Genomic DNA, 25,754 nt, shown 5'->3' with positions numbered 1-25,754 from the left:
ACTAGGTTCATCTCTGCTTAGGTGGCATATAACACAGGACTGTAAAATATGTTACATAATAAGTAGTTGCATGATAAGGAGGCCTGTAATCCTTAAAGCGACTGCTCACTATGTTACAGCCATAATGTGGTTTTAGTCATAATGGTTTGTAACACATGTTTTATAATTTAAAATATCTGTGTGAACCCAAGCTGGTGAAGAGATCATTCAATAAACCATGCTTAAGCCCATCCTGAGTTAGGATAAGGGGTGAGCCAGCCAACTGATTACATTTTGGTTCATTTAGTACAATTATGACAGCTCTTTCACCACGTTCAGGTGCCTTGTCAAGCTTGCTTAATTTGAATTTTGGTAAATACTTTTTGTGGCTGATGTTGTGAAACCCGAGGCTGTGTGGTTAGTTTAACGTTATTATGTAAACCCCACGATTTAATCACGTTTAAAGATGCTGTGCCAAAGTACCCAGCAAGTGAGTCCCTGACCGTGTCAGTGATGGATTTGGTTTAAAAAAAAAATCTCCTTGGAGTACGTTGCAAAACTCTGCATGAAGATCCCATCGGCCCCATCTAGTGGTCGTCGGAAACTTGGCAATCCAGATCTGGGTTTCCAGTCCGAGGAAACGCATATGCAAGATATAAATAGTCAGAAATTACATTTCCCTGATTTAATCAATACACCCCTGCACGTTTTTAAAAAACGATGGTCTTAGCGGATAATGGACCTTACAGGGAACTGTTCTGAATTTCAGTGCTACTGAGCGGATTGTCAGCTTTAAATTCTGTTGGCGGTGATTGCTTTTATTAGCTGAAGTGAGGTTTACTTCTGGCCGAAGCTCGAGTAGGATCTTGTTTCCAGCGCTGCAAAAATTTAAAATAAAATAAAAAAATCCTCCTATGCCTTCCCAATAAGCCATGCAGAGGCCCGGGCTCCACCTTTCAGATTCGCCCAGGCTTGCATCCGCTCGCACAAAGGATCGGAGCGCCGGGAATCCTTTTCCAAGCCGGGCCTGTGAATTTCTCTTTCGCGGCTCGGCCGGGGGGGAACCCAGCCAGGCAGCCGGTGACGGGGGAGGCGGAGATCGGGCGATCGCGGAGGCTGCTCAAGCGCCGCCCTTCACCTCCGCGCGCCGCAGCTGGCCGGCCATGGTGGAGCAAGCCGACGACGCGCCGCTCCTTTTCTGGGCCGAGGGCCCGGCCGTTTCCTTGCCGGAGCCCGGGGAGCCCGGCGGCTGGGGGGGCTGCCGCTCCTCCTCCTCCTCCTCCTCGACGTGGAGGAGAGCCGGCAAGGGGGAGCCGGGGTCGGCCGGTCTCGGGAGGCGACTCCAGGAGCAGGAACCGGCGCAGGTAGAGGAAGACCAGATCGTGGCAGTGTTTGTGGTCACTTTTGACTCCCGCGCGGGTAAGCTGGGCAGCGTTCCACCAAGCTGGGGATGGGAAGTTGGATCTCCCTTCGTGGGGAGGGGGAGGACGAGGGATCCCCTCAGTCCAATTCTGCACCCAGAATTGCAGCTAAAGGATGGCTTGTCTTTACAGCAGCCGACTCTCTGTCAGCATTTTCCTAAGAGTCAGGAATTTGCACCAGAGTCCTTTCTGTTGGAGTTCAGATGTCAAGGTTTCCCAAACCGAGTCTTTCTGACCATGTCCAGAGTGCAGCTCTATCTTCCTCCGGATTAAGTTTTTTTTCTCTTTGAGCCTGGGAATTAATGTGCATAAACTACCTTTGATTTTTTCCCCCCAGAGGTTGAGAAACCATGGGTGTCCCCAGCTTCTTCCTGGGTACCTAGAATTGAAAATACATTTGGTGCATATACATTTCTAGCCGCTATGCAGGCAGGGAAATCCTTTGGGTAGATGGCTTCTTTGCGGAATGGTTTTAGATCTGTTTACACAAAGAGAGAATTCTTCCTTATTTTGCATGCATTAGGTGTTGAAACCCAGGACTTTCTCAACTTATTCAGTCCACCAGAAGTTGCTTTCAGACCAAAATTATATGATTGTTCCCTACACATGGCCTACACATTGGCGAGATAAAGTGTCTTGTTTTGGAGTAAAACACACAATTCTAGGCCTCATGTGTTCCATCCTCCTTATTCCTTCTTTCCCCCCCTTACACTTCAGTTTTTAGAAGGGGGGGGAGGTTATTCAGGAACGAGTAGATGCTGGGCCTGTCCAGTCTGTTTGGTTTTTAATCTTGAGATCCATCAGCAGATGCAGGCCAATGGATGTGAACATAGATATGGATACAGAATAGGGTATTTGTGTTCAGATGCTATTACTGCTAATAGTCTCAGTGTGCAAAGAGCGATAGGAAGCTTGACCTTCCCTGTACATTTATCCATATTCTGTCATCTTCAAGTGAAGAGGGCAATTGAAGGTAAGGATGCTTCTTGAGAATCTCTGGAGGTTTCCACACAATGCAGAACCTAGGAAAATCATGTAGATATGTTCCAAGCCCAAGAATTTGTTTTCTGAAGAGCTGTGGACTTTGGTGGTTTACTTGTGGTTTCATCCATACCCTTTTTTTCATTTTTTACACAGCTTCCTGGGTTGGGGTGGGAACATTAAGTTGCAGCCAGTGATAAAACGTTGGGAGTCAATCTTCTGGACATCACTAACATCTCATCATAATTCCTTTTCTCTCTCTCTATCCATGCAACAGGATAAAAGTTGTGCAATAGCACATGTGTGCAAAGTCTTGTTGCTTTCCGTCCTCCCAGTTTTAGGAACTCTGTTCGTATTAGAAAATACTTTATTTACAGAAAGAAAAAAGCCCCCCCCTTCCAATATTTTCCCCTTCAGCTTCTGTAATAGTGAGATGATGCAAACGGTGATTTCTGCCCTATTTTTGCTGAACAAGTCAAGGACTATATAATAAAAACCATCCCTGGTTTGTGGTCTTGACTTGAATAGGAACAAGCCAGGAGCCTTGGCTTGGGTGACAATATTTTGATTCCTAGCTGGTTTAAGTGTTCCACTTGGCAAGAGGAATAGACTACATGAAGGGTAAATCCTGATCCTTTTGGAATCTGTTACCTTTGCAGCCATCGTATGGACTTTAGCATTCTATGGAAATAGAGACCCGTGTATGATGTGTACGGTGAGGTCTTGATAATGTTCACAGGTCACAGAAAGCTACCGATTTGGATGTTTTGCTCCCTATCTCCCAATAGTCTAAAGATCAGTCAGGATGGTTCCTCACTAAAGAAAAGAATCCTGTGTATCCAGAAACTTTATTTCAGTACTGCCTCGGTCCTCATGATGCTGTTGGCAGTGCACTTAGATGCCAATCGTAGATATCACATTACACTGAATCATTCAGTGACAATTATACAGGCATCCAGAAGCAAGAGTATCTGCAGGTGCGCGTGTGGGAATGACTCAAATGGTCAAAGTCTTGCCCTGTTTTATGTGCCTATGACCATTACAGACGCAGAAAAAGGTCACCCCTGTCTGAAAGTGTTGTGGAGCAGCCAGGACGTGTATATGTATTAACTGCTGCTTATATTCCTGAAACGAGCCTTCAGTTTTGAAACAGGTTGTGGGTAAAGTTATCTCTGGTTTCCTTGTAAGAATTAAGTCATCATTATTGCAACATTTGGCTGATGTAATTCTTTTTTGTATTTGCTGTTCTTCAGAACATCTAAATACTTCCTTTTCTTGTATGGGTTGGTTTGTTTTCTACTCTGTCCCCATCTTTTGGCAGGAATATGGATTCCCAGTTGCAGTTACGCTCTTTGCTAACATATATGGCTAATGGGGACTTGACGCCATCATTTTAAAAGGTAGCTTCTATATAGGCTAAAGTTAGGCAACCCTTTTCCAGCCCTCTTTGACCAAAGCTCAAAAAAAAAAATAGGCTGGCACACTTTTTCTGCTATTTCAAGGCAGGATACTGGCCAAAAGTAGTGCAAAGCTTAAATATTACATTAAAAAAAATCAAAAAGAATTTCTTAATGGAAGGGGGTGGAAACAAGAAAATTGTGGCTTTGCCTGCATGTCTGGTTTGACTGGGCATCATCACCATTATTGCCTTCCCCAAAATGCAAAGCATCCCAAACCACTTGGGTGTCTGCCCATTGCTGAGTTAGATGGTTGCTAAAATGAATGGATTTGCATACTAGCCTTATATGAGATACTTACCACTTAAGTAGATCATCTTAGACCTTTGAGTGCTCTTTCATTTATTTATGAAGTCATTCAAGGAAATGGCCATATATCAAACATATTGTCTTCCACTCACCTCATTTGGGAAGCAGTAGAATGGACTCTTGGTTATCAGAAGTTAGTAATAAACATTTCACTTTAAGAGCACTTAGCTTTGCAAATTCTCAGCTTTGCAAATTATAATGATGAAACCTGTAGTAAATGTGTTTGTGACTTCTATATTTTGACTTGGGAATGTTGGTTCCCATTCTTCTGGAATTGCTGTTTGACAACGTCTGAGTGGTGGTAGGGTGGTAGTAAAAGTTATTTTCAAAATTCTCAAAGTGGCAGCAAATATTCCAATTTGGAAGGATTTGATATGGGCCCTATTGTCTCAGGCGATATTTGTATTTCAACAGCTTTTTAAATAAGCCAACCAAAGTTGCAACCTGGACAAAAAAATATTGCTATGAGGCTAGTAGTAAGCATTCTTTCCATTCCTTCCATATGAGAATTTAAGCCATGGGTGGTGTGGAAATTTAGCTTCTTAACTTCTGGAGAATTATTTCTATCAAAAGGGGAGAGGCCAGTTTGACCTTTCATGAGCAGCGCTTTTGTTTGGTAGTAGGAAAGGATTTTTTTCCTTCTTTCATGATAAAAAAATCAAGTGTGTGCCAGAAAAAGGAGATTATTCATCACTTTCCCCCCCTCTCTGAATGAAATTCCTGGTCACCTGTGGTGACCAAGGCAGCTGTTATACACAAGGGCCATTAAGAAGATTCAGATACTAGCAAAGTCTACAGATGTAGGTTTGCGTAACTAGCCAGCTTAATTGGCTTTCCATGCTTTCTTCTGTGCATTTCAGGAAGCTTGAGTTGCATGTCACATTGTGTTGACCTTTATGAATGAAAGTGGTTGGAGAACCAAGCCTAGGTATACTTTTGGGGTCAGTTCTCTGGACCAAACCTGGATGGCATGGCCTCACCACTCTTTCCATTTAAAACCCTTGAATGAGCTTTAATATAGTTCATTCTGGAAAATTAAGGCCTCTCTTAGAACATTTTGCCTGCTGAAAAGTTTTCAACCACTCCCCTGTGGCTACACCAGGGATTGAAAAGGGAATGAGGTACCACTACTAAGTCTGTGATGGCGTGACTCCAGTTTACCCATGTAGATGAAAGATGGAAGAAAAGTGTATATCCAGGTAAGTACAAAAAGGCTCAGGTTTTAGCAAAAGGAGAAGAACAAGAGTTGGTAACACAGGTATGATTAAAAGGGGGAAATCTGAAGAAAAAGATGGGAAACAAGATACAGGAGATGGAGTACCAAGTATTATGCACAGGAAATGACTTGGAAGTATGTAAGTAAGCTGCCTGCAATTAGTGCAGGTTCGCATCCCACCAGGCTCAAGGTTGACTCAGCCTTCCATCCTTCCAAGGTAGGTAAAATGAGGACCCAGATTGTTGGGGGCAATTAAGCTGACTTTGTAATAATGCTGCTTGGGGGTGTGTGTGAAAGCCCTAATAAGCAGGCATATACATAGAATGAAGGCTACTGCTAAGCTTGTAAGCCGCCCTGAGTCTTCGGAGAAGGGCGGGATATAAATGGAATTAAAATAAAATTAAATAAATGTTGCTTATAATTGTAATTTTTGGCAAAACAGTAGAATAAATGAGTTCTTAAAAGAAGTAACACTTGAGAGATTTTCCTGATTGGTAATCAGTGTAGATAGATTTGCTAAGTATGCCCACTTGAATATCTAAATGGCTGTAAGAAAATGCATATTTTATACTATAGGACTCTCATCCCTATTGTATGAATACCCAATGGGCAGAGCCATCCAGATACAAAAATATCAATATATAATAAAAATACAAGGATGTAATTTTAAAAAAAGTTCTTTAAACTTAACAACAAAAGGGCAGTTTAAAATGTCTTCAATTTACAGCCATAATTGAACGCAAAATTTATTTTGCTAAGTGAGAATTTTTTAAAGCGAGCTTTGCCCCATTTTATGACTTCTTGCCACATTTGTTAAGTGAATCACTGCAGTTGTTAAATTAATAGCACAGTTGTTAAGTGAATCTGGTTTCCCTATTGACTTTGCTTGTCAGAAGGTTGCAAAAAGGTGATTACATGACCCCGGAACATTGCAGCCATCATAAATGTGAGTCAATTGTCAAGTATATGAATGTAAATCACATGGGGATGCTGCAACACTCATATGTATGAAAAATGGTCATAAGTTACTTTTTCAGTGCCGTTGTAACTTTGCAACAGTGACTAAGTGAATTGTTGTAAGTTGAGGAATTCCTGTACTATATATCCAACAATAAAAGATAACGAATTTCATTATTAATTTTTATTATATACCAGGTGCATTATTCCTTCCTATTCTCTGTGCTTTTTGCTGATTCTTTGATAAGAGGTGACCCAGGGGAATTTCAGACTTCCTTCCCGTGAACTTTGCTTTGCTAATTCTCCCTGACCGCATATTTGTAGTTTGTTCAAGTTCTCCTATTTCACTTAATTGAAAGTCATGTGGAAGCCACAGATTAGTCACATTTTGCTTTACAAACATATGCTGTATGACTCACAAGTATCTTATCTGTGAAAATGCACTTGACTGGACCCCACTGCTTTTCTTGGAAAAGATGGATTCCAATACCATTTTTACTTGGAGGATATGCAAAGCAAAGATACTGCAGAATGTTTGTTGTGCAATAAAACTACAGATGTTACACAATGGTATTGCAATACCTAGATGCTTTCCTTTTAAGCAATTGATCAATCAGAATGGAGCTCAAAGGGACCTTGGAGATCTTCTAGTCCAACCCGCTGCTCCAGCGGGAGAACCTATACTATTTCAGACAAATGTCTGTCCAGTCTCTTCTTAGAAATCTCCAGTGATGAAGCACCCACAACTTTTGAAGGCAAGCTGTTCCACTGGTTAATTGTTCTCACTGTTAGGAACTTTCTCCCTAATTCTAATTGCTTCTTTCCTTGATTAGTTTCCATCCATTTTTTCTTATCTGGCCTTCTGGTGCTTTAGAAAATAAGTTGACCCCCTCTTCTTTGGGGCAGCCCCTCATGATTTATTTTTTTATTATTTATTATTATTTTATTTTTATTCTATTTATATCCCGCCCTTCACCGAAGACTCAGGGCGGCTTTTACAAACTTAGCAGTAGCTGGTATCTGGTATCATGTCACCCCCCCCCCCCCCACCGTCCTCCTTTTCTCTAGATTAGCCATACTCAGTTCCTGCAACTGTTCTTCATATGTTTTGGTCTCCACGCCTTTAATCTTCTTAATTGCTCTTCTTTGCACTTTTTCCAAAGTCTCAACATCTTTTTTTGTAATGTGGCGATCAAAACTGGGTGCAGTATTCCAGGCGTGGTTTTACTAAGGTTTTATAAAACGGTACTAATACTTCACTTGATTTTGATTCTGTGCCTCTGTTTATACAACCAAGGATTGTATTAGCTTTTTTGGGCTGCTGCCGCACATTGCTGGCTCATATTTAAGTAATCATCCACTAGGACTCCAAGTAACTCTCACAGTTACTTGTTATCAAGCTAGGTTTCACTTAATCTGTACTCGTACCTTTGTTTTTTTCCTGTCTAAGTGTAAAACCTTGCTTTTCTCCACATTAAATTTCATTTTATTAGATAGGGTCTTTTGTTCAAGTCTGTCTTTTTGGATCCTCAGCTTGTCTTCTGGGGTGTTGGCTATTCCTGCCAACTTAGTGTTGTCTGCAAATTTGATGAGTTCCCCTTCTATTCTCTCATCTAAGTCATTTATGAAGATATGGAAGAGTACTGGGCCTAAAAGGGAATCTTGTGGCACCCCGCTGTTTACTTCCCTCCATGTAGATGTAGTACCATTAAAGATTACTCGTTGAATACGATCTGTCATCCAGTTACAAATGTAAATTGGTGATGATGCTGTCTATCCCACCTTTTTTCAGCTTACCAAGAAGTAGGATGTGGTCTACTTTCTCAAATTATGAAAGCAAGACTTGCAGTGATGAAATTTCAGTTAAATTTTCCTGATCAAGCATGAGAAGAGATGGGAAGAAACTAATCCAGAGCTCCTTTGTGTAGTGTTCTATGCAGCCCCAGTGTTATTTATCCCAATTCACTGGCATACTTGAGGAGACAAGGAATTGTCGGAATGTTTTCATTTTAATGCAAGGTTGAATAAAAGTAATTGAGATAGTTCCTCAGATAAACCATCTCTTGCCTCTCTCCTCTCCCCACACAGGAAATAACATCCTGGTCTTACAGTCAAATATGTTTGGGGAAGACCAAGTTGAAAAAAAGTTGATTTATGCCGTATCAGGAGCTCATGGGACTTTTTGCTGCCCCCAAAGTCCTGCAAGAGTCAGAAGAGCCACAATGTGGGGCTTTTTTCTGATTGTTTGGAAGGACATAAGGATAAAACATGTGCCTTAAACCCCATAGAAAGGTTTTGGCCAGGTAGGGACATAGTACTGTCCCCACAGCCTTTAAAAAAACAAAAAACCCCAGCCTCTGGCCACAAAAAAGTTGCCTGCCCTTTTTCTCTGTCAACATACAAGCAAAGTTATGTTTGCAATTAAATTAAAACAAGAACTGACTTGGTTTGCTCTACCTTCTTTGTACTGTATGACTTGGCACGGCTGCCTCTTTTCCCAAGAAGGCCAGCCATCTGTTTAAGGTCTTTGCCCAAAAAGTATCTTTATTTGCATGGCAAGCTGCCTCCCACTGCCTTGCTCAGAAGCAGGAAAGAGATGACGTGGCTAGAAGGTAAGCACAGAGGGAAGAAGAGATACCGATCAGGCCAGCCAAATACAAGAGCAAACAAAGGAGTGACTTTGGGGACAGGGAAGAGATGGAGGGGGCAGGGAGAGAAAACAAAAAGGGGGTAAAAAGAGGTTGCGCTTAACAAATTGTATAGCTTTATTTAGGGAAACAGGATGCATCCAGTACTTCATAACAGAACAATGGAGTTGGAAGGGTCCTTGTTGATCATCTCTAGTCTAACCCACTCCTCAAGCAGAAGACCCTATACCATTTCTGACAAGTGGTGCCCGGTCTCTCTTGAAAGCGTCCAGTGATGAAGCACCCACAACTGTTCCATTGATTGATTGTCCTTTCCTCCATGCAGGGTTTTTTATTATTATCTATAGCAATCAAGAGGGACGCGGTGGCTCAGTGGGTTGAGACGCTGAGCTTGTCGATCAGAAGGTCGGCAGTTTGGCGGGTCGAATCCCGAGTGCCGCGTAACAGAGTGAGCGCCTGTTACTTGTCCCAGCCTCTGCCAACCTAGCAGTTCGAAAGCACATAAAAATGCAAGTAGAAAAATAGGGACCACTACAGTGGGAAGGTAACAGCGTTCCGTGCGCCTTTGGCGTCTAGTCATGCCGGCCACATGACCACGGAGACGTCCTCGGACAAGCGCTGGCTCTTTGGCTTTGAAACGGAGATGAGCACCGGCCCCTAGAGTTGGAAACGACTAGCACGCATGTGCGGGGGAACCTTTACCTTTCTAGCAATCAAACAAGTGCCTAAATTGGCCTTCCCCAGCTTGGTAGAATTCAGAAGTGTTAACTCCAACTCAGCTAATCCTCAGCCAACTGTCTGAGTGTCTAGAATCCAAGTGGCACTTCAGCAAGTGTCAAAATGGAGGAAGGTTTGCTTAAAGATTGAATTCAAAATAAGGTTGATAGGAGTTGGAAAACCTATAATATGAGTTAATGAGACTTAAAGAGGCTTTCCAGCCAGCTTAACTGTTTTACATATCCTAGCTGACTCAGGCATTTTCAAAATAATATGTTCCCTAACACCTGTCTTTTAAAAATACATTTTATATTTAAAAATAAATATTGTTTTATCATTGCATTCCACATGTTTTATGATGGATGGTTTTACACTTGATTATTTAACTTAGATTTATATAATTTACATATATATTATACCTCTTTGGACTCCTGGATATCTAAAACACATCTAATACAGTCATCATAATTCCAGACAAATTAAGTATGATTCTAGTTGAGCTGGTTGGCTTAATGCCTTCTAGTCAGAGTCCAATTTTCTGTAGAGGAGCAGCAAAATCTCAGAGCAAGGTGCTACCACACCCATGGATAAAACCATCATTGTCCCATTTAATTTCCCTGTTCTATTCTTTTATATTTGCTTTTCTTAATATAAACAATATTTAAAATCCTGTTTCACAACAAATAAGCTTCCTTTTCTCCAAGCATGTGGGATGATGTCATCAAGCTGGTATTTTTTCCTGGAGTTTAGTCATTTTATTTATATATATGTGTGTGTGTGTGTGTGTGTGTGTGTGTGTATTGCTGAGATTCCATGTTTGGAAGACAAATTGGGTCACAGAACTTGTCTTCAACACTATTGCTTTCTGTCCCTCTTACTTTTTTTCACTTGAGGGAGCCAGTTCATCTTATCTTAAGGCAGGGCCAGTGTAGGTGTTTTTTTTCTTCCTAATGTTTTCTCTCAAGTGCAGGGTCTGTTTTTCAGATCAACCAGAAGTGGATCCATCAGTTGTGGCAGGAATTGACTGACCAGCTTGTTGCCCAAGCCTTATTTCATGGGCTGAGAGAAAGTGACTAGCCCAAAATCACCTAGCCAGACACTTGAGAATTATTCAAGCAGAGTAAACTTAAAGTTGAATGAAAGCGTAGGAGTACATAAAAATAGAGATCCATTTTAAATTAGAGAAATGGATACAAGTAATCCCCGAGTTACAAGCGTTCACTTAACGCTCGTTCGAAGTTAAATGATAAGCGCCACCTAGTGCTTACAAGCAAGTCCCAAAATTACAAATATTGCAGCACCTTACGAGCAACTGCAGAGGCTCTGCAACGTTCACCCTAGTTATGCCCTCCCTCCCCACCCCCACCCCGGGTCTCCCTAGGCACCAGGCCTTTAATACCCTGCGAAGATCAAGATCCTTCACTTTCTTGGCTGCTCCAGGCCTTCGGTGCATTCGCAGAGAATGGAGGCCTAAAGTTATGCAAGATCACTCGAGATCAGTGGAGCGTGATCTCATGGTACTTTAGGCCTGCAACAGAGAACGGAACTAAAGCCAGGGGACCCTTTCATGTGCCTCCAGAGGCTGGATTGAGACATCAGAGGCCTTTTCTAGACTGCTGCTGCCCAGATATGAGGCCAGGGGATGCTTCCACGTTCCTCCAGAGGCTGGATCTGGATGTCAGAGGCCTTCTCCAGGCTGCTGCCACCCAAAATGGGCCACCGGAGGGCCGCGTAAGCATCCCCTGGTATCAGATCTGGGTGGCAGCGGCCTGGAAAAGGACTCCAATGCCCTGATCCAGCCTCTAGAGGCACATGGAAGCATCCCCCAACCTCAGATCCGGGCGGCAGCAGGAACCACAACAGAAAGGAGATGGATCTTTTGAAGGTGAGTCCAGCGTGGCAGGAAGGGAGGGGGAAGCATGAGGTATCTTGGTTGGGGAGGCCTTGGGTGCCTGCTCCATCACTAGGCCCTCCACAGCTTTCCCCACCTTGAGGTACCTCATATTTACTTAACATACTGCATGCATCTTAATGAGGTACGAGTTTCACTCCCACGAGTTTTCGAGTTACAAGTGGAATGAGCAGTTACACTCGTAACTCGAGGACTACCTGTAATTGGTCTACTCAACAAGCTGAAGCTTAGTGGGAGGGCACAAGTGTTTTCATGCAGAGAATGCAGGGCTAGTCCAAAGACAGGATACTGGGCACATTGTCCTGTAGTTCAGTGGTTCTTAGCCAGGGATCATATTGCACCCTGGGGCCTAGGGTATTTCAAGAGAGCTATAAGTGAAAGTGGGAGGGCCATAGTACATGTCATGGAGACACAGAAAAGCAAAGTATATTACATTGCACATACTGTTGTCGATGCCAGAAAATGCACAAGATGTTATATCAGTATCGTTAATAGGACAGGTGGCCACAGGAGAAAGGTTGGAATGGAGCCATGGGAGAAAAAAAGTTGAGAAACACTGCTCTAGTTGACCTCTTGAATATTAACAGGCCCCAGTGAATAGTTCTGAAATCCTGCCAATCAATGCAGATTATGAACACTCAAATAGGCCAATTATCGGATTCTGCACTAGCTAGCCTCTTTGATCCTTCCTCTTTAACTGTCTCCTAAGACATGTCATGCTGAAACATCAGGTCCTTAGAACAGTATTCCTCAACCAACTATCCCTTTGATGTATTGGATTACAGCCCCATTATCCTGATTTAACAACTGTTTGGAGTGACTTCCCAATGCATTTGGGGAACAATTGAAAATATCTTGAAAAGGGACTTGGGGAAAAAAAAGAAATAGCTTGTTTGAGAGATGGGATAATTCTCTAATATATTCAAGCAGCCTTTGGATATTTTCCCAAAAAACAAGCTAGTGCCCTACATTAAATCAAAACAGATAAATATTTTCATAGACATTTTTCTCTCCATAAAGCAGGAACATTATTTAACTAGGCATAAGAACCCTCAAGATTTATTTAAACGCCTGGAAGAACATGACAGACAGTGTTGTACAGGTCCAGAATGCTTCATTTTAAAATTCCAATCACACATCTTACTCCTCCTCCCTATGATAGATTTGAATTTAATTTCTTTGTTTTTGTGTGTGGTTTTGTGCGTGTGTATAAATGAAGCTCTATAAATCTTAAGCCTCATGATAATTTACTATTAATTGTTATATAGCATTTATATCCTCGCCTTTTTCTGGAAACTCAAGGGAGTAGGGGACTGGAGACTAAAACACATGATGAACAGTTGCAGGAACAGAATATATCTAGTCTAACAAAGAGAAGGACTAGAGGTTGGCAAGATAGCAGTCTTCCAGTACGAAGGGCGATCACAGCAATGAGGGGGTCAATCTATTCTCCAATTCACCTGAAGGAAAGACAGGAAATAATGAGTGGAAGATCATTAAACAGAGATCCTACCTAGAATTAAAAGGAAATTTCTTGACAGAACAATTAATCAGTGGAACGGCTTGTCTCCAGAAGCTGTAAGTTCTCCATCACTTGAGGTTTTTAAGAAGATTGCACGTCCATTTGTCCAGAATGGTACAGGGTCTTCTGCTTGAGCAAGTAGTTGGACTAGAAGACCTCCAAGGTCCCTTCCAACTCTGTTAATCTGTCTGTGTCTCCCCCCCCCCTTTGGCCTCACTATGAGTTGTTTGGATTGAGAAATACTGATCTAAAGAAACAGTGCCTCTATTTCAGATATTAAGATGCTGAGCATTATTTGTTTGTTCAATCAAAAGATCCTACTCATTGCAAGAGAAGATTATTGTGGTATAGTAGTCTGTTGAACTAGGATCAGGAGTTGCAAGTCACTGGATGTCCTTGGAAAAGTCATTGCTGGCCAGTCATAATGTGCTTTGTTTGGTTTTGAGTTAGCATGTTTTGTAAGAAACCACCCATTGTGTTGCATAGTACATGGCTTCTGGCTCACCTCAGTGGATGAACCCAGTCAGTGATGTTTATTCATTGACTTCAGAATACATTCAATATTATGACACAGGCAGGTGACAACGCTGGACATTTGTCCTTTTGGATTCTTCCATATCCATCTTCCCCCATCTCCTGGGTCTTTCCACCAATGGGAAGTATCATGAAAGTTGATTGACTCATTTTAATTAATCTCTGTGATCACTTGGAGTTGAAAGTAAGTTGATAGCACATAAAATGTTTTTGTGAGTGCTTTGGCAGGAATGTCATCTTGAATAATGGGACAGAAATAATTATAGTTGTTTTGTTTGAGTATTGTTTACTCTTATGATTTATAGTCATTTTAAGGTATTTCAGGAAGTTTGTCATCCTGAAAGATGGAATAAAATAAATGATAACGAGGAGTAAACTTGCCTAACCAGAATTGGGATAATATGGGTAGAGGAAGGAAGAAACTTGTACTTGAAACCTTAGGAGGTAGGATAATATGACAGCATAATCCACAGTGATATCTGAAAACAGAAGCTCCCAGAGAAATAGTCATGGATCTGAGGAAGAACTAAAGGTACTATATATGGATTGCAAACAACTGGATAATCACTATATTGCAGCAAAGGGGATACAGAATAGTATGCTGCTTCGCTTCCATCAAATAAATGGTCTTTCTGATTGTATCAACTCGGATATAGGATGCCTAGGAAGAACTGCAGCCTGAAAGGGAGGACAGACGTGCTTTACACGCAAACGTTCCCAGACTTAATCATTGGCATCTCCAAAGTAGTAGTATAAAGATACCCTCCCCACAGAGACATGTAAACTGCTTACATTGATAAACCTATGAAATCCCCACCCCATATATATGGGGACTGCTTAATTTTTCCTTGTAACTAAACATTCATATAGAAGGTTGAATTGATCCTAGATGGCCACAGGAAGAAGAATCAATCAGGAAATCAGTCCAGTAAACCAAACTTTCTATTCACTGACCACGGCTCTGGTTTTGGAGCCCAATATGTACTGTACGTGTGCTAATAAAATTACATTGCATCTTCAAAGCGATTTGGTTGCTTTAGGTGAGCCAGGTTTTGGGCACAGCACCAGTTAACAGACATCAAGTAGTAGGTGATGGGAAAGACTTCTGCATGAAACCTCAGTCAGCAGCCAGGGCAGAAAGCCACATTTTGACCTGAAATGGTGTTTCTTAAGTCTGATATCTACTTAAATTGGAGATGTCTCATTTCGTAAGGCTCCCAAGGGCTGGAATAAATGTAAATATTGCATTTAGCAAATGTCTGGAGGTAAGGCATAACCTCTTAGTCTTCCTGATACTTAGCATAGTAAGGGAACACTTGCACGTTTGAGATAGATGGATGGATGGGTATTGACGCACATTAAACAATAAAACACTTAGGGAAGACAGCAGTGCAATTATAATGACGTGTACTATAACATTAACTCAATAGCCCTTACTGAATTTTTTAAAATGTAAAGCACATTTTCAGAAGATTTAGAGAAATTGATTTATTTATTTCAGGGGAAAAAAAATTCAACTAGAGCTAATCTGGGTGCCCTAAGAATTTTGGTTATGAGGAAGAAGTAGCTATTTCTGTAAAACCTATGAGGAGTCCTTGGTACCCTTTGAGCTTGGTTGTTTTCTTGCAGATGTTTCATTACCCAAACTAGGTAATATCATTAGTGCTATCATCACTAGCATTCATGATGTAACCTAGTTTGGGTAACGAAAAGTCTACAAGAAAACAGCCAAGCTCAGAGGGCACCAAGGACTCCTCAGTTTCAATCCTGAGCTACAAATATCCTCCTTTGGTACAATTTATAATGTCAGACAATGGGGGCTCTGCTTTCAGTAGTTCAGAAGTAGAAAGGCACATATGTGTGATTTTATGGCCTTGGTCTTGTCCTGGATCCATATTAATGTTTTGTTTTCCTCCTTTCTGCACAGGTAATATGGTTGAATGGTCTTTGCCACAAGACATTGATCTGGAAGGTGTTGAGTTCAAATCTATGGCCAGTGGATCCCATAAAATCCAGTCTGATTTCATGTGAGTGCATTGCAGACTTCCTGCACCACTCAGTTATACAGATCTTTTGGCTATCTGGAAAGGGTAAAATGGGTACAGTGGTTTTCATTATTAAGACAAAATGCTCAGTATTAATGTCAATCATATGTATAGGTGACTGCAGATTTGAGGGTGAATGTAGCATGCACAGCACCAAGGACCAGGATTTACTGACCATAACCTCTTACTCACTGCTATGCCTGGTAATATTAAGCCACACTGGGCAGTCTGTATATGTGTGATTTCTTCAGAGTCAAATTCACCTTTCAAAGTGCCTGTCCAGGGCTACCTGAAGGAAGACAAAACAGTCAAGCTGCTAGCTGCACCTATGCCATCAAAACCCCATTCTTCTTAATGTGTGCTATGCATATGAAGCACATAAAATATGGACATGTTGCAGCTACAAATCTTGACATTTTTGATGGTCCCAGTGCCCCTTGTCTCTCCTGGCTGCAACTGTTCATTCTTCTTATAGGAGTGAATCGTAAATTTGGAAAACAAGGTATGTTAAACATTGTATCTGCCTCTGGTAATGTCTATATCTTAGTATATCTTGTAAGACCCAATGTTGGAAGATTGATTTATAAAGAGACAGTAAACATCTCTATTTTATCATATTATAAGTGCAGTTGCTCTCAGAATAGTCTGGCAGCTGGAATACATCTGGAATACAATTGGCATCTGTGCTGAAAAGCAAAAGGGAGTTCTTGACTATTTCCCAGCCATGTTGAAAGCAGCAAAGTGCCTTCCAGATTTGTAAGTTTGTTCAGTGCAGGATCTACTCCAGCAGTGTTTCTTAACGTGTGGTCTTAGGACCCCTGGAGGTCCCCCAAGACCTCTCAGGGGTCTCCATAATTAAAATTATTTGCCTGATTATATTCTCCTGATCTATTAAGCTAGTAACTCTAAAGAAAGACATATAGTTAAACATACAGTTTGGTACAATTTGTAATAACCCCATGCTGGCTCCCAAAGACATGATGATAACCAGCTAGATCTCCTTTTCCAGTCTGAGGAAATGTAAACACAAAATAAGAGAACATTTCCACTTGTCATTGCCAGTTCACCACTTTCTCTACTCCTCTAAGGTCCAATTTGATTTTTCTCAATATCTCAGATTCAAAGATAGCGTAAACGCTTTTCCCAAGGTGCCAATTCCTTCAGTTAATTCTTCCCTGACAATGAGGATGAAGTCCAGGATAGCAGATGCAATTTCTTTTTTCTTCCACTTTCTGACAGATAAAATTGTCAGCAAGAGAGGATAAGGATTTGTTGGTCCTCTTGGTAGAATTAGATTCCTGTAAATGTCAGGATAATTTATATTTCTCATTAACATTTATTGCATCCATCTTTGAAACATCGATCATCTGACACAGAAGGGCCTACATCCAGTATCTTCTGCCTGTCCAAGTGGTCTGTAATAAATTCCCACAACAACATCATTTTTGTTTCTCTCTTCAATTCTTATCCTTTTTTTCAGTATTTCTTTGGAACAGAATAATAATTCTTTTACTAAGTTGCCCACAAGTTGTAGTCGTTTAATGATGGTTTTCTCCATGGGCCTCTGCTATCAATCAATTGGTAGTCCAAGAAAGTATACCTGGTGCTTATTTTGCTACCTTTTAAGTGCCAAATAAAGACTTAACAAAATAGAGTATTTGGGTATTTTGATATCTACCTATCTTCAGGTAGTTCTTGCTTAACAATCATTTGTTTTAACGATCGTTCAAAGTTATGACAGTGCTGGAAAAAGCGACTTATGACTGGTCCTCGCACTTAACAGCAGCCCTGTTGTCACATGATCAGGAGTCAGGCCCTTTACGACAGTTGGACTGTCGTGTGGTCACATGATCACCATTTGCAACTTTCCCAGTTGGCTTCCTACAAGCAAAGTCTTTGAGGAAGCTGGCAGGGAAGGTCCCAAGTCATGGTCATGTGATTTCTCAGTTAACACCACTATAATTCATTTAACAATTTCAGCAAAAAAGGTCATAAAATCAGTTACATGATGCTTAACGCTCACACCTTTTAGTGATCCAGGGAGTCCATATCGTGTGGGTGTAAGTTCAGAACCTATATATCTTATTTGTCTTGGTGAAACTGGTCCCCTGCAGTACTTAAATATTGCAGTCTGGAAGGCTTCTTGGAAGGCCTCTATATAATTGATAAAATAGTTTATTTAATCCTAGAACTGGAGCTAGGATTGAAGGAATAATATTCTTCCCAAGAGGCGAAAAAGCAGCATAAGGAAACTGTGCTAGTGCTGTATTTTAAGGATAGGTTGCAAGTTAGTTCTCAATCCCAGAGTTGAAGAGCAAAGGCATAATTGCTATGTGTGCTGTAAATTCTCTGGTTCTCCCATGACCTGTTTTCATAGTCCTTCTTGATACCATCAGGCTTTGTTATGTTTTTAATCATTTGTCTGCTGAAGCTTTGAAGATGTATCCTTATTCTTTTCTAGTTACTTCCGGAAAGGCGTTTGCTTTGGTTTGGCTTGTTTTGCCAATATGCCTGTGGAGAGCGAATTAGAACGTGGTGCGCGCATGAAATCTGTGGGCATTCTTTCTCCTTCCTACACTCTGTTGTACAGATACATGCACTTCTTGGAGAACCAGGTCAGGTAAGTCCTTAGATAAAGGAAGCACGTGGGGATGGTGTTTCTTCTAACACCTCCAAGTGTCCTACAAGCAGTGTTCAGTTCATGATGGGAAGCCCTGTTAGATCTTCTAGATCACTGCTATGGTTTTGGCTGTGACAGCGATGAACCAATGTTTATTTATTTGTTACCCAAATGAAGGTATTTCCCATAAAATAGAAATAGGCGAAATCCAAGTGAAAATGGGACATAGCCACATGGGGTGTGCTCCAGCATGAATCTGATTCCGAATCAAGACCTGTCTGTGCAAGAGAAATGCCATGTGTGTGATTCTGTGGTGGTGCAGTGGTTAGAATTGCAGTATTGCAGGGTAATTCTTCCGACAGCCAGCAGTTCGATCCTGACTGGCTCAAGGTTGATTTCAGCCTTCCTTCTGAGATTGTAAAATGAAGAGCCAGATTGTTGGGGGCAATATACTGACTCTGTAAGCAGCTCAGAAAGGGCTATAAAACACTATGAAGTGGTATATATGTCTAAGTGCTATTGCTATTCTTTCTGAGGATTTGCTGGGAAACTCAGCCTTTTCCCCTCAAAATTGGGCATATCTACCAACCAACCCACCCTCCCAAACAGAGGGGCTCCATCCAGGCCTCATCTGGACCACTTTGCTGTCAGTCTTGTTATGCAGATAAATAGGAAAGGAATTGTGTATCTGGTAAGGGAGGCTGTATAGAGGGACCACTCCTCAGCTGCTTGTCTTGTTTATTTGTTTCCCTTCCAGGCATCAGTTGGAAATGCCGGGACATTACTCTCACTTGGAAGCCTTTTACGATGACAAGAAAGGGGTCTTCCCAGCAGGCACTCTTGTTTCACAGCAACCCATCCACTGGCTGCCTTCCATCCACAAATATATGTATCCAGAGATGAAGGTGAGAAATAATTGGGACTGTTGAACTGTGTGCATTGGTTTCATTATTATCAGTAGATGTTAAAAAAAATTGGTTTACTCTGGGTTCTAGGGGTATGGGTAGTGTATTTTTCTCCCTTCGGTTATGGAGTTTTTATTATATTGTTTTTGTGCTTCTTGCTGTGGATGCTTATGTTCAATTTTTTTTGTTTTACTGTGGATGTTTCCTCGCATTTTATTTGGTTGGGAGCCTACCGCATCAGACTAATTTGGCAGCAGCATAAATATTTAATGAAATAAAACTCTGGGTGTCTGTTCATCACAGCAGTCAATTCCTTGCTGGGAGTGAGAGAGAACGACCAATTTTTCGCTATTTATAAAGAGAGAGAGAGAGAGAGAGAGAGAGATACCAACCCTGGGTAGCTCCGCAATTCCCAGAGCTTTTGTTGAAATTGCCATTTCTGTAGCCCCTCGCTTCCCTTGTTTCAGCTTTGACCTTGGTTTCTTGCTGTTTCCTCTGGCTGCAGATCACCCATCCTGCAGGCTGTATGTCTCAGTTCATCAAGTTCTTTGGAGAGCAGATCCTGACACTCTGGAAGTTTGCCTTGCTTCGCAAGCGCATTTTGATATTTTCCCCACCTCCCGTCGGTGTGGTCTGCTACAGAGGTAGGAAGAAGGGTACAGTATGTGGTCTTTGTTACAAAATCAGGCAACAGAAAAAAGCATAATTCACCCATTTCATATTACAGAAATTTAAGAAGAGGAAGAGGGAGGAAGGGAAAGAGAGAGAAATGTTTTTTAAGGAAGTTACTCTCTTGCAGACTAAATTATAATAATACTTTGCCATTTTAATTGTTGTTTAATAAAATATTTTCCTACTACACATGTCCTCAAGTTATGATCGTAATGGAGCCTGCCCATAATGTTCATGTGTTATGACAGTTATAAAATATGTGACCTTTTTTGCATAAAGTCATAAAGTGAGCACCATGGCCATTAAATGAACCAGTGGCTTGCTGTGGGCTGGTTTTGCCCCATACTGGAAGTAAATGCTGATTTTTGGCAAAACCTTTGAAAAACGTGACTATGGATTCCAGTTTGCACGTGCGGCACTTGCGGACATGCAGGAAGAGTCCGCTTCCTGCCATCTGATCTTTCTTCCTTGGAGGACCCTGAAAAGGGTTGAAAGTCGCCCTGGAGGGGCAACCACCATGAGGAGGCCCTCCTTGTGATCACGGAAGGGCAGCAGCCCTCTGCTTGAATCCGGAGCAGCTCCTTTGGCCCGAAAAAGAAGAGATCGGCCATTAAGATGGCCGATCATTAAGCCGCTCCCTTCCGAAAGCCCAAAGCACTACCTAGCACTAAGAAGCAATCTGGAGGACCTGGGTGAGACTTTACCTTTCTTATTCCCCTAACCATTTTCCTGTGGGACTTTTCCGAAAATTTCCTCCCCCTCCTTTGAAAGAATGGTGATTGTACACTTAGGGAACAAATTTTTAAAGCCTTAAAAGAAATCAAGGAACTAAGCAAAGAAATCAAGCAATCTTATTTGTACTTATTAAAAAGCTTCTATTTTTGTGGGGATCTATTTTCTGTTTAAACTGTGAATTAAGGAGAAAAAGAAATAGAGTAATTGTACAAAAGCTTTATATTAATTTGAAAAAAAAACTTTACATCTTATTTTATACGCTATTGATGACATCTTGTGGCAAAACGTGGTATAGCAAGTAAACCTTTTTCCTATTGTGAGAGCTGACTGAATAACAGAGCTGTCCTTGACATTATTTTCAAGATAAGAGTGGGAACACCTGGCACTGAAAACAACTTTTAGGAATATTGGAGGTGGATAGTCATTGACTTTTATTAAAATAGCCTCCATGGACGACTTAGCTGTAAACACCAACGTAATGGATGAATATATCCCACCACTTAATTACAAACAGATACGGGACACAATCTTGGCAATAACTGAGCAAATTAAAGCCAAACTGCAAGATAAATCGGACAACTTAAAGTCACCAAATCAAACTTTGACCTTAAATGATGAACTGACAATCCAAAAACAAACAGAAGTGGAAACTAACATTAAAATAGGAGACTTCAAAGAACAACAAATGCAACTTACAGACAACCTTGAAGTCCAAACTTCAACTTCAACTACAAAACCTACAACTCAAAAAAATAATAGCACCCGAAGAAAGCAACATTAAGATTGAAGATATTAAAGTCCTTCAAATACAGTACGTTGAGGATTCAGCTAATCAAATGATAACCATAACACCAGCTACTACTTTCTATTTAAGCCAGATGGAATTGGAAGAAGAAAAAGACCAGACTGAACTAATGACAACTATATTACATCAAACATCAAAAACTGAGCTATTAAAGAAACACTTCAATGATTACAAAGGGGACACTGGTCTCCCTGGATCCAAATAAGGGCTGTAGGAAGAAAGCGAGATACATTTGAGAAGTTAAAGGCACCAATATGGAAGCTTAATTGGCACAAAAAGAAGGCGAGAGCTAGATTAAAAAAATTAAATTTGTCTCTTTTTTGGGATTTGTAAGGATAGAGCTTAAAAAATTTTTTTTAATGGATTAAGGGGAATCTCTAAAAAATATAATCTGATTTTATATTTAGGTTTTAGATCTTTAAGGGAAAACAAAATTAAGCTTATACAATATAACTCTGAACTATATTATAGAATCTGGAATGATATAACAAAAGATAGTATTTTAATAATTGATGTACAGTTAAGATGACATATAACATAGATTAGTTGTAATGATATTGATAGAAATTCATCTTATATTTAACTTTTAAAGGAAAGTTGGCTATTAGAATTGATGTATATTACAGAATTTGGAAAGGTATAACAAAAGATATTTTTCTAATAATTGGTGAATTGTTAAGATGATAAATAGACTTTATTGGTAAAAAATAAGAATGCTTTGAAATGAACAATGTAAGTTTTGTAGACAGGATAATTACTCTTTATTGAAATAGGGAAATGTGGGTTACCCAAAAATTAAGTTTTCTTCGATATATGATAGGCTACTCTAGATTATTTTTTTGTAATTAGGTAAAACTTAAAAACAGAACATTGATATGTATTAGTGAAAATATATTGAAAATTCTTTTACCGGTAATTGACTAGGTCACAATTAGAAATGTATTAATTTAATTAATTTGACTATGTTATAACTAAGGGAATCGGAGAGGGAATCCTTGTTGATGCAACCTGAGCTATTTACAAATAACTTGTTATTTGATATTGTTTACTTTTGATTACCCAACCACCGTATTGCTCCATAAATATTTGAATGTAAATATAAAAAAAATTAATAAAACTTGTACAAAAAGAAAAGAAAAGAAAAACGTGACTATGGGATGCTGCAAACAGTTACCAATGCAACCTGGTTGTTGAATTCCCAAAAGGCGATCCCATGACTACCAGTGGTGTGTGGCAGACTTTCAGAACTTCAAATCTGGGTGATAAGTATCACCCAGGTTGATCTGTCGGAACTTAAAATGGTTACTAAGTGACCAGTCTTTAAGTTGAGGTCTTACATAAGTTGAGAACTGTGTAAGAAAAGCTCATTTGCCAATGACAGATATTCCACACCCAAAAGCACAAACTTTTTTTACATATATCTTCAGATGCAGATTTTCAGAGAAGAGTGGATTAAGGTTTCACTTTAGGTTTTGTGTAATATCCAAATTAGCTGTCAACTCATATGTTTTATAAGTGGAAAACAGAGTTGTTATCTAGCATAGTATTTTTTAGCATGTTGACAATGTAAATGTTATTTTAAACAATTTTTATGTATTTTTAATTTTAATGAAATTGCATTCATATTGCACCTTTGCTCTCGGGTGCTTTAAATCAGAGGTCCCCAACCTTTTGGGCACCAGGGACCAGTTCCATGGACAGAGGTTTTTCTGTAGACCAGAGGATGTGTGGTTTTGTGTGCATCCTGCAGATGGGGCCTTGCTTGTTTGTGCGGCCCAGTTGCTGGCATGCTGTGGCCCAGTACTGGTCCACGGTAGGGAGGATGCCCCTTCCCCGTGTTTTTCTTCACAACAAAAACCCTGTAAGTTAGGTTGGGCTCAGAGAAATGGAATAAGAGAGCCAGTTTGGTCTGGAGGTGAAGGCACCAGGCTAGGAAAGCAGGAGACTGTGAATTCTAGTTCCGCCTTAGCCATGAAAGATGGCTGGACAACGTTGGGCCAGTCACTCTCTCAGCCCAACTCACTTTACAGGGTTGTTGTTATGGGAAAAATAGGAGCACGAAGGTGTGTTGGATATGTTCGCTGCCCTGAGTTATTTGTAAAACTTAATAAAGGCAGGATATAACTAAATAAATGAAATGTCCCAAAGTTATCCAATGGGCTCTGTGGTTTAGTGGGGACTTGACCTTCAGCAACCCAAATCTGTCTAGCGCATTAACAGTTCATTACATTCTTAGTAGATAATTTAACAAGTTACATTATTGGCAAATTCACACTGTTGCCTCCTGAGTTCCTAAGTCATGCAGGCATACGTGGGTGTGAGGTAGAGAAAACTAAATTGTCTGTTTTTCAGCTGCATACGCCGTCAGTCAGTTGCGGCTCACTGAGTTGACATTCTTAACTCCTGAAGAGAGAGGCGATGGGTTCCATGAAAAAAAGAAAAGCAAATCTACAATTCTGGAAAACGAAATTGTTAAATTAGTGTCTCTATTCCTGAAATGTCTTTTTATTCATAAATGCATTTTTAATTTTGGAGCTTCCCTGTTTTTTCCAAAGGCATTCAGTGAGTGCTTTTTTGATTTTGGGAATATCATTTGATTGCTCTGGGTAGGGACATTTCCTTCCGTGGCAGGTTTCTTCCCAGGTTCTCAAAGAAGTTCCGGAAGTCCCATTGCCTATCTTATGCCTTGTTGGTTTCTTCCTGTTCTTGCCTATAGTTTATTGCTGCTGCTGCCTTGCCAATGTCTCCTTGCCGGGTATTGGAGGGACTGTCCCCGAGTCTAGGCCATTTTTCTATGTCAATGTAGCCGACATTGAAATGCTGGAGACTGAAGTATCATATGTAGCCTGTAAGTATATAATGGTCCAGATTTACTTCCTTATTGTATTTGTGGTACCTGGGATCAGTTTGGCTGTTTTAGAAGTTGGACTTCCAACAATTTTACATGAAACATTTATACATTCAGCATAGCTGAATATTAAAGATATTTGAGGAATGTACCCTTTCATTTTGGCAGATAGAGGTAGCAAATCTGGTTCTGTGTTTTGAAAAATCCTACCACTTCCATGCAAGAAGTATCTAAAAATTAGTATATCACAGTCTCTGTATACTATCGCAAGCATGTGGGCCAGACATGTCAAACTCGCGACGTATCGGAGTTTTTTCCCCATTGCCGGCAAAGGGGTGGGCATGGTATCCTTGTGACGTGTCCGGCCCATGGGCTGGCAGTTTGACACCCCTGATGTAGGCTGTCATCAGCCATTTCTGCAGAGCCAAGGACACTCTTTTTTAATGGTTTGATTTTGTCTAGTTCTTTGGTCAAAATAATCAAAATACATGTATTAAGTTTCTGAAAAACTTATAGCAAGGGTGTCACACCGTGGCAACATTAAGACTTGTGGATTTCAGCTCCCAGAATTCCCCAGCCAGCCATTTGGACTTGCAAAACTCCTTGCAAAATACACTAAATATTTGAGCCTGCCCACTCGATTGGTGTTTCCAACAGCCTTGGAGGCTGAATATAAACATCAATGAAACTTCAGACCATGTTCACCGTGGCTGTTTGTATTTAAGTGTTGACATCTCATTGAGTTTGTTGGAAAACCCAAGCGCATTTAACTTAATTTGGATCCAACCCATTCTCTTGTGTTTTTTTCACCAGGCACAACAGAAAAAATCTTTGAAGAGAAGCAGGATCTCTATGATGTTTATGTAGATAACCAGAATGTAAAGACACATCACGAGCATCTGCAACCACTCCTGAAGATTAACAGTGCAGACAAGGAGAAGTATCAGAGACTTAATGATCAGAGGTAGTACCAGAAATTGGTTAGGGCCTTCTCTCCAGGTTTTATGGGGAGCTTGAATGAAAGCCTCTGCTTTAGTTCTAAATTGTTCAAGAGTTTTGCTCATTTCTTTTCAGCATGTTTATGCAGAATCACAGGGAAGGCTTCACTCAATAAGTTTGAATATGAAAATTCTTATTTAAAATGCTACAAAATAACTGAGATTAAGAAAAGTCTAAGCCTAGGTTTCCTTGACTGCAACCTCTGACCAGATATTCACTTTGATGTTGTAATGATGCCATGGATAGCATGTCCAGGAAGTATTGGATCAGGTTGTGGATATTTTGTTTGGATTGCTATAGGGCACCAATTGTGGATCAGTCAATGTGATGAGTATATATGTTTCCCTCATTCAGACAGATGCTGATGTACTCCCAGGAAGTAGATGGTGACTGTAGTTCTTGTGAAGAGGACCTATTCATCTTGTAAGTTGTTGAGATGGGATTCTTCACAGTACTGCTTGAAATTAGTGAT

General features: G+C 40.6%; 1 protein-coding gene across 2 annotated transcripts in view; it reads left to right on the top strand.

The window, feature by feature from the left end:
* Window positions 1-1,142: 1,142 nt before the first annotated feature.
* The window catches only part of DENND11 (DENN domain containing 11), a gene marked incomplete at its 5' end in the record, with an annotated part of 30,952 nt that continues 6,340 nt past the window's right edge, over window positions 1,143-25,754 (top strand). For both annotated transcript variants that reach the window (XR_014026843.1, XM_081330761.1), the window contains 8 exons: window positions 1,143-1,398; window positions 15,581-15,680; window positions 18,160-18,318; window positions 19,076-19,223; window positions 19,729-19,867; window positions 24,152-24,283; window positions 25,097-25,247; window positions 25,637-25,705. Coding sequence is in view for 1 of the 2 variants with exons in the window: in XM_081330761.1 (XP_081186887.1) it covers window positions 1,143-1,398; window positions 15,581-15,680; window positions 18,160-18,318; window positions 19,076-19,223; window positions 19,729-19,867; window positions 24,152-24,283; window positions 25,097-25,247; window positions 25,637-25,705 (1,154 nt within the window). The remainder of the gene's footprint in view (window positions 1,399-15,580; window positions 15,681-18,159; window positions 18,319-19,075; window positions 19,224-19,728; window positions 19,868-24,151; window positions 24,284-25,096; window positions 25,248-25,636; window positions 25,706-25,754) is intronic.

Source organism: Vipera berus (assembly GCF_964194415.1).
Source record: "Vipera berus genome assembly, chromosome: 6".
NCBI classification, from domain to species: domain Eukaryota; kingdom Metazoa; phylum Chordata; class Lepidosauria; order Squamata; family Viperidae; genus Vipera; species Vipera berus.
Note: the sequence above shows the minus strand (reverse complement) of the source record. Positions and strands in the feature narration are given on the sequence as shown.